Genomic DNA, 9,401 nt, shown 5'->3' with positions numbered 1-9,401 from the left:
TTCTAAAACAGTTTTAGTAATAAATAATATAGCAATAATTTTCAAGATAGTTAATTCTTATTGTTTAAAGTCATTGCCAACATAAAATATTGAAAATTATAATCTTTATTCATTTAGGATGACTGTATAACGATGGTCCATGTAGGAAATTGTGAAAAAGCCTTGTGAGCAATCTTACTCACAAAAGCTCCTATTCATTTCTTTTAGTTTTGTTTTTTTATACATGGTAAACATACTTCTAAGCTTTCTCTACCTGGGCATTGTAGATGGGGATTACAGGTCCGGATTAAATTCCTAAAAGAAGAAGGCCATGTTCAAGAAAGATTTGCTTCAATTCCATTTTATTTGCTTCTTTTATGAAATTAATGTAAAGTAATTTAATTTAATTGTCTTCGGTTTATTAGGGTGAAGATTTGAGGTGAAGAAATCTAGTGTTTAGTTCAAAATTTTGTATTTGCTAAGGACTAATATGGTTCTTACCAAAACTTGATAGATTAAAATGAGTATTTTTTCTTGCAACTAGCGAGAGAGAAGAAAATGACACAAAACTCTTTTTTTAAACAAAACAAAATCGTTTCATTGAGTTGGTAAAACTAGTCAACGTGAAATCTCACGCATGATCACGTCACCACTTAACGATACACGAAAGAATAACGTAGTTTCATGTTGAAAATATTGGAGACTTAAATAATATTTTAAATTATTATAGACTAAATTGATAAAATAAAAAAATACAAGCGATTTAGATTAATAATAATTTATATTTAGTTGGTAGGTAAACAGGATAAAATCTAATGAAGAACTAAATTACATTTTACACTTAATTATATTGGATTTCATTTGTTTATAAAAGAATAGATAAGATCTACTATACTAAACAATCAAATCAAATGGTGCTTATCTGTTATTACAATAAAATGGTCCTTATGAACTTACCTTGTTTGAGATATAATTTCTATAGAGGTGTGCAACGGTCGAATATGTTTACAGAGACAAAGATGAAGAAGAGGAACGTTACAACACGATCTGAGGTCTCAAGAACCCTAATCAACACTGCATCTGAGTTTGGAATAGAAGATGAAGAAAAAGCTATGCAACTCCAACATCAAAATCAAAATCAAAATCAAAATGAAGATTATGAAGGAGATGGATTCTTCGCTTGCTACCTCTTAACCTCTCTCAACCCGCGTCATAAACGCAGCACTTACATTGGGTATCAATTTCATTTCTCAAGATCATTTTTTTATCATCCCTTTTAATTAAATCCAAAAGTTAAACATACCCTTTTGATTTTTGATGCATACAAATCCTGGGTTTCTACCCATTTCTTTTATTTCAATTAATTTTCAAATTGGGGTTTTTTTATGATGTGATCATTCTCTTGTTGAAAAAATTTCAATTTTTGTTATACATGTTGGCTAATTACTATTTTTTTATTTTTTGTTATAAAGAGATCTGCTCAACTTGCTAATTTTGTGGTTGACCTTTTTTCTGTATGTAAGGTTGTTACATATGTAATTTCAGATTTACGGTTAATCCGCGGCGTCGGATAAGGCAACACAATGGGGAAATTGGGGCTGGAGCTTTTAGAACGAAGAAGAAAAGGCCTTGGGAGATGGTTTTGTGTATATATGGCTTCCCAACAAACGTGTCTGCTCTTCAGGTCTTATATTGCTTTCTACATATCATGTGTTTGTTTGTTCATTAGGAATATTTGAAGCCTTATCATTAGTAAAGTTTGTTTGCTTGAGCAAGCTATAAGTTTAGTTTGAGTATAAGCATCCATTTGGTGTTGGTGGGGGAATGGTGCATGGGCTGCAGTTTGTATGAAATTTTTTATGTTGTTTAAGCACTAGGAAGCATGGATATGGATACAACACGATACAAATATGCTGATAGGAAAAACTCGTAAGATAACGGAAAGACATAGAGACGAAAACAAAAAGTATCTAAGAAGTATTTAAATATCGAATGGGATACATGTCAGGTACCAATATGGCAACCATTTTCATGTGTCAGTGCTTCCTAGGTTAAGCATTATTAAATGGATATTGAGTGTGCTTGCGAGTTGATTGACTAATCCAATTTTATAGTATTATTACATGGAACATTTGTGAATAACATATGCAATCACTTATCTCGGTATCTGTTTCTTTGGGAAATTTGTTTGGAGAGATCAGATATGGAAAATGTGGACCAAGATTACTAGTGATAATTTCATCCTTTTTATTGTTTGTAAACTATATTTTCGGGCTGAAGTTGTATATATCTGTGATTCTGCCTTATATAAAATGGTTTGCTTCTTACCTGCCTCTGAAGTGTGGCATGTTGGAAATCTTGAATTTTATGTTGTTAATTTGATTGGGACTCGCAGTTTGAGTGGGCTTGGCAGCACCCGGCTAAATCCTTGGCTGTAAGGAAGGCAGCTGCTGGTTTTAAATCGCTCTCAGGACTTGCCAGTAGGATTAAACTTGCATTCACAATGCTCACTCTCCCATCCTGGCAGAGGTATGATCTCTTTCTCCACTGTGTTAGGAATGGAAATTATTTTCGCTGGAATAGCATGATTTAGTTTTTTTATGGTCACAGCATGAGTATTACGGTGAATTTCTTCTCCACTAAGTACATGAACCATTGTGCTGGTTGCCCGATCTTACCTGAGCACATGGTGGTTAAGCTTGGTTCGATGGACGAACTACCATGCTATACCGAAAGAGTTGATGGTATGTCAGTGAATGAAGATTATAGCCTTGATGAAGCGGAATTTGAAAATAATACTAGTAATAGTGACTCGGTAACAGATGAACTTCCATGCTATACTGAAAGAGTTGATGGTGTGTTAGAGAATGAAGAGTATAGCCTTGATGAAGCGGAATTTGAAAATAATACTAGTAATAGTGACTCCTTACCAGAAGTATGTGATGATTCTATAGCTCATGATTCACCAAATAGTCGGAATCAAGGATACAAGGTTAGTGCATCATTTGGATGGAACCAAGAATCTGAAGCAAGAGAACCACCAAGTCATTCATTCACTTCAGAAGACCAGAGCCAACCATCCGATTCTATCACTTTGCAGATGGTGAAATCATCATCATCAACAACTTCATTAAAAAAAGTAGAGATTATCGAAGACACGGATTTGATGCCTGTACCGAATGAGAGTAGTGCTGCTTTTTGTCAACAAGAACGTGAGCAATCAGGTGCTATACCTGCTGCCAATAAAAACCTTGAAGTCAGAAGCACAAGTATTTTGCCTCATGAAGCTGAGATAATTGATTTGTGTTCCCCTTCTCCTAAGGACATTGGTTAAAGATTAGTAAAACAATAAAAACATTGCAGTTTGAAATCACAGTTTTTAAACTCTTAAATATATTTCAATACATTATTTTCTAATGCAATGTTTCCATTTTGGATTCCTTAACCGGCACTAATTAACATCTCCAATATAGAAATAAGAAAAATAATATTTTATGGAGAGATCGTAATCAAATTCATGAACTACAAAAGTCTGGCCACCTTGAATACTTAGCTCCATTGACAATCTGTTTTCCAGATCTCACGTCTCTTCATTTAAGGTTCATTTCATTTGCATATATTCACTACTCACAAACAAAGTGTTGGTTTGACCTCATTATATCTTAGATAAACCAAAAGATAAATGGTTCGATTTTTTAGAGTGACACTTGTTGAGAGGGATAGTTATGCACCCTAAAGGAATTAGTTCTTTATTCATGAGGTGGGATAATATTCTTGATAGTACTAAAAAAATATTCACTACTAAAAAGATGGATAATGCAAAATACTTTTATTGCTGTATTTGGACAGATAGAAGCAACCATGGCAAGAGAACGTGATATTTTTCATTTAATATGACTTGATTTTAGCTTTAACTTTCCAATTTATACACATACATCGGTAATATGGGTTATTTTTTATTTTTATTGGCAAAATAAAGAAAATATTTCATTAATACATAAAGAAAATATTTCATTAATACATAATGAAAATAAGATGGTTCATGGCATATAAGATTTATGGGAACGCATCAGCTGTTTGTACCATTCAATATATTATTATATTTAATTGGTTGAAAAAACTATTTAAATTAAATTGTAATTATTAAATATTTTTTTTGAAGTGGTACAAAGCAGTATAAGACATATGTGCTCACCACATTAATTCCCCTCCTTTACAGTAAATAAAATTTAATATTTTATTTGAATATTACATTATTCAATATTCTATTATCGTAACTATTATTATTGCACAAAATAGATTACAAGATACTTTTAAGTTACGGCTCATACGTGGATAATAGATAATATCTATACTTACTGTATATAAAAAACAAAACTTCAAATAACTTCTTTCATGTGTAATTTTTGCTTTCTGTTTTGTCTTTAACATTATTTAATTTTTACAAAAAAAACCATATAATTTTAAGTAACCACCATTAACACATTAATTAACCACATATGTCACCTTAAATTAAATAATATCATAAACACACAAAAATATAATATAAAGTACACCGAACTAACAAATACATTTTAATTCTAAAAAATAAAATATATAAAAATTAAATATATCATGCAATATTTACTGGCAGACACAAATTACTTATAGTAATAATAGAGGCCTAAAACTATTATACTTCTTCATGCATAAATATTCAAGCGTAAAACTATTATACTTCTTCATGCATAAATATTCAACTCATTTTTAAATGGTATGAAAAACAAATCAACAATGAATAATTAATGTTACAAATAATGTATTCACTCAACAATTTCAAAAATTAATTTTGATGAAAGAGAGTTTAGATTATTTTTTTGTCAATTGGATGGATTGAAATTACATCAACTCAGTAATGCTCTTATTTGATTGAATTCAAATATTCAATTAAAGTTTATATTAATTTTCCATTATTATTTTATGATACAAGATTTATAATAAATGAATTTAATTTTTTTAATTTTTTTGTATGGCCTGTACATTATCCCCTATATATATTATTTATATTCAATAGTCAATAATGATTAACATATGAGTGGTGGATGATACATTTAAAGTGCAAAAACTCTTATATTATTAATATATAAACTATTTTTTCTTAATAGTTATTTGGCATAATTTTATTTAATTGCATGTACATAGCATAGGTATAAATACTACTCTTAAATATTGGGTGCAAATATCCAATATATTTCTTAAACAAACCTACTAAATGTCTATTTATCTTTTGAATTTAATCAGGGAAGTTCTAGAACCTTATTTCAACATACTCTTACCTATATCTCCACCCATTTGAGAAGGTGGAGCCTAGGCCTTCCCAGCCAAGACATTGAGAATTTCACCAGATGTCGCAGAGGTGTTGAATTGGGAACTTGATATCGACACAATTAAGTTCATGTGGCTCTACTTATGTAGATGTGATTTAGTGAAATTATTTAAATTATTTTTCTATTTTTTACATCTACAAAACCCCATAATTTATATACATATATTATATTAATTGTCTATGCATAAGAAATAATTATTATCTTTTAAACAAAAAATGTGATAAATGTAATTAAATTAAACAAAACATGATATATTGTCAAAACAAGTTTAAATAGTATACGAGTCAGTACATTTTCATTATTCTTTGTTTGTTATAATATAGTATAAGAGTGATTTAAACAATATTTCCTTAGAATTATTGATACATGTGCCAAAAATAATGTCAATGTGCTGACTCATGTACTATTTGAATATGTCTCCAAAATATATCATATTTTATTTAACTTAATTATACTATTCATAATTTTTTATTTAAAATATCAAATTTATTTCTTATGCAATATATATATATATATATATATATAAAAGCTGTAAGGTTTTATAAGTGTAAAAAATAGAAGTGTATTGTGTATAATTCCTAAAACTCAGAAGATATCAACATAATTAATATACTCTTTAGTTATTGGCACACATTCAGAGTGTGAATGTGTGATATGGATAATGGCATAGATCTAGGGTGTGTTGGTACTTAGGTAGAGTTTGGTATAAGGGTTTCCTCCTAATGAAATACTTCCTAAGGATGGATAGTTAGGCAACGTTTTCCATTGAATGCGGAACAAATTTAGATAAAATGCTCTATTAGTTTAGTTAAGGGTTGAGCTCTTCACGTCATCATCAAAATAGTCCAACACAGAAGGGACGAGACTCTCATATAAAGGAAATCCATAAATGATCTATTAAAGAGTATATTGTTAGACATTGAGTAATATATAGTTCAATTAATCACCACACATTCAATATCATAAATTTTTATCATAAATCATATTTATTGACAAAATATTAATCTCTAAACTTTTCCTAATTATTTAACCTTATGTTCTTTTGGCTTCATTCTAACTCAAAATAAGACTAACCTGAGCTCCATAAAATGACCAATATCACCAAATGTAAAGTCATGAGAACCAAACCTTTTTGGTGTTTTTTATGTTGATATTGATTTTGTTTCTTAACACAAGCACATCTATCTTTAGTAATTTGTTCATCCTTGCACGTGGGTGTATGTGTATGTTTACATGTTTGTATGAATGTGTGTGCAAGCACATATATATGTATCTTAAAATACACCAAATTATATATTATACCCTACACACATAAATATACAAATACATTAGAATACATTAAAATATAAATAATTTATACTCTTTAAGTTTCGACAACAGGGAATGAAGGAAGCGAGTATTTTATAAAAAAAGCCCTAAAAACGACTATGTTGCTAATCAACCGGCGGCAGCCAACCATACCACTATATGTCATTTCGTCACATGGAACAACAACAACATTTGCAACCTCTACCATCATACATGGTCGACTACCCAAGTATGTATGTATATATGTATATATATAGGGAGCAACTCATGCCAGAACAATATATTATTGTGAAATTTGTGAACATTTAATATGGACTATCTTATTTGAATGATCAAGATTAAAAGATACATACACATGACTATCATGTGACCAATAACTAACTTTTAATCATAAGATCCATATTTAATGTTCTGCGTTGTAATTGCATGAACTCTGCCTACACCAAAACGTTTTTTCATGTATAATAAGTATTTTAAGTTACAAACAAAATAATAATTTTATCATTAAAATACAATGAGACTAGCACCAACTTCATAAAATGAATAGCAACAAAATTCAAAAAAGTCATTAGCCCCAAATGATTCTTGACGATTGCTAAACTTGCCTAGGGACATAGGTTAGTAAGACTCAAATAATGAAGGCAACTGCAACTGTACCAATGCTACCCTGTTCAGTCCTCATACCTGTGATTCTCATGTAAATTATGTGTAGATGTGGCGAAAAATTGTGGTCAAATTGGCCTGAGATGATAAGAAACTCCTGCTACTCCTTCTGTGATGATCATCAGGAAAAATCTAACTTTAACAAGCGTTTCCAAATCTATGTAAGCCACCAAGAATCTTCTCTTCTGATCCATTTAAAATATCCAGGAATTTCAAAAAATATTTAAGTCAATTCACTGTCAATGAAACAGGTTAACATTGTCAGTGAATGTGCCATGTAGTCAAGCCGCCTAATTGTTAAAGATTTGCTGCTGATAAAGCACCTTAATTACTTAAATGTTGTTATGAAACTTATTATTTGCTTATCATATTAGACTTATCATATTAGAGTATTAAACTAATGGTGGCCCAGTGCACGAGGCTCCACCAAGTATGGTCTGGGAAGGATCAATGTACGCAGTTTTGTCCTTACAAGTGAAGACGTTGTTTCCAGGATTTAAACTCATGACCTCCAACTCCAAGGTCACAAGGCAAGAAACCTTACAGTTGCACCGAGGCTTACGTATTTAATTAATAAAGGATGAAACTTAAACTCACTATTTTATGTCATACACCATACAGCGGTAGAAAAGTTTTGATGAAGGAGTATGCAAGCGCCCCGGTGAAGATATAACTGTCTACTCTGTCCAGCACTCCACCTGCATCATATGTAGTTAATAAAATACTTTTAAATGGAGAATAAATGAGGTTGGATCTGAATATAAGCTGTTCATCTTCCGCGTGCAAGATAACACCCTTAAACATGATTGTTAACCATAAGATGTGATACTTAGTCCTAATTCAGAGAAAGCCAAAATTGAAGAATTCTTTATATGTTGGCATGTTGTTATCCATTTCAGGGATAAATATCCATTATTTTTCTCCTAATAAAAGTATGACAAATCCTATTATAAGGAAACACTTGATTGTTCTTGTTATTGGAGAAATTATAGCATGGTCTGGCCAATAGCAACATGGCCCCTAGAAAACGAAGGTTCATAATACTAGAATTCTAGGTGTCAAGCTGCTATTAGCCAGGACCATGATGCATAATTTCTTCTTGTGGTTGTGCCTTTGTTTTATCCATCTCTTCTTTGTTAATTTTCTTCAGTTTCCGGTCAAGTTTCTTCATAACAAATAAATAAAACACCTCTTACAGAAGTAATAAGCAAATAATAATTACCATGGCCAGGTATTAAGGAACCAGAGTCTTTTACACCCGCATCACGTTTAATCATTGATTCAGTAAGATCACCAAAAACAGACCCAAAGAAGTTCAGAACACCATAAGCTATTGCGCTGACAAAAAAGTGTAAATACCATAAATTAAAAAGGTGTGAATGACTGTGCCCAGGATAAAAAAATTGCATGACAAATGCAAGAATGTTCAACTTAAACTAGAATAAGGTGTGTTAACTGATTACCAGAAAACAAGTAACTTGCAAGTAGCACCAAACAAAAAAAATATGTTACTTGAACATCTTAATTCTTAAACAAGGGGAGTCAAGGGAATAACACATAGCAAACCTCTATGCTGTACATACTCTACATAGAAAAACTAGATGATACATTCACTATACATAGCAGTAATATGAAGATCAAGAACCAGGTCACTAGAGAAAGATACCTAATTATTCAGAAAGCAGGGTGATTAACAAAAACAATATCATTGACTAATTTTTGCTAATGCCAAAAATCTCAAGCATGGTACTACTACTGAGTACTGACAACCAGCATGTCTAGAAACTTTTAAGAAATTCCCATATTATGTGGTTGGAAAGGTTTCTCCCATAAGGTGATCATTGCATAAGTCACTTTCATATGATTTCTTCAATACTGATCAATTGCAATCATATAATCTCATCAAAGTAATGCAATTTGTAAATATTATGTAATAAAGGGTGACCCAGTGCAGAAGGCTCTCACCTAGTGGGGTCTGAGGAGAGTAAATGTATGCCGCCTTACCCTCACAAGCGAAGAGGTTGCTTTTAGGATTTGACCCCATGACCTCCAAGTCATAAGGCAAGCAACCTTACTATTGTGCAC

General features: G+C 31.3%; 2 protein-coding genes across 8 annotated transcripts in view; one reads left to right on the top strand and one right to left on the bottom strand.

Moving 5' to 3' along the window:
• Positions 893–3,328, top strand: LOC109334463 (structure-specific endonuclease subunit SLX1-like). Of its 5 annotated transcripts, none has more exons than XM_019570260.1 (5): positions 893–1,213; positions 1,525–1,663; positions 2,375–2,508; positions 2,590–3,095; positions 3,147–3,328. In XM_019570260.1, exons 1-5 carry the CDS (start codon positions 918–920, stop codon positions 3,311–3,313), a joined length of 1,242 nt encoding a protein of 413 aa, XP_019425805.1. In that variant the 5' UTR covers positions 893–917; the 3' UTR covers positions 3,314–3,328. The 5 variants fall into 5 exon arrangements, with proteins under 5 accessions (XP_019425805.1, XP_019425804.1, XP_019425801.1 ...); XM_019570259.1 differs by having other exon boundaries at positions 2,590–3,200; positions 3,246–3,328; XM_019570257.1 differs by having other exon boundaries at positions 894–1,213; positions 2,590–2,975; positions 3,012–3,328.
• LOC109334465 (phosphatidate cytidylyltransferase 4, chloroplastic-like) overlaps positions 7,140–9,401 on the bottom strand; it is an 8,286-nt gene continuing 6,024 nt past the window's right edge. Inside the window, exons 6-9 of one of the 3 annotated variants that reach the window (XR_002106101.1) lie at positions 8,539–8,654; positions 7,914–8,014; positions 7,293–7,552; positions 7,140–7,261 (exon numbers count right to left, since the gene is read on the bottom strand). Coding sequence is in view for 2 of the 3 variants with exons in the window: in XM_019570264.1 (XP_019425809.1) it covers positions 7,923–8,014; positions 8,539–8,654 (208 nt within the window). In the remaining variant the exon portion in view is untranslated. Of the gene's footprint in view, positions 7,553–7,913; positions 8,015–8,538; positions 8,655–9,401 lie in introns of all 3 variants that reach the window. The other 2 variants (XM_019570264.1, XM_019570263.1) reach the window with 2 other exon arrangements.

The sequence above is a fragment of the Lupinus angustifolius genome, chromosome LG19 (genome assembly GCF_001865875.1).
Source record: "Lupinus angustifolius cultivar Tanjil chromosome LG19, LupAngTanjil_v1.0, whole genome shotgun sequence".
NCBI lineage: Eukaryota > Viridiplantae > Streptophyta > Magnoliopsida > Fabales > Fabaceae > Lupinus > Lupinus angustifolius.
This window is presented reverse-complemented; position numbering and strand designations above follow the sequence as displayed.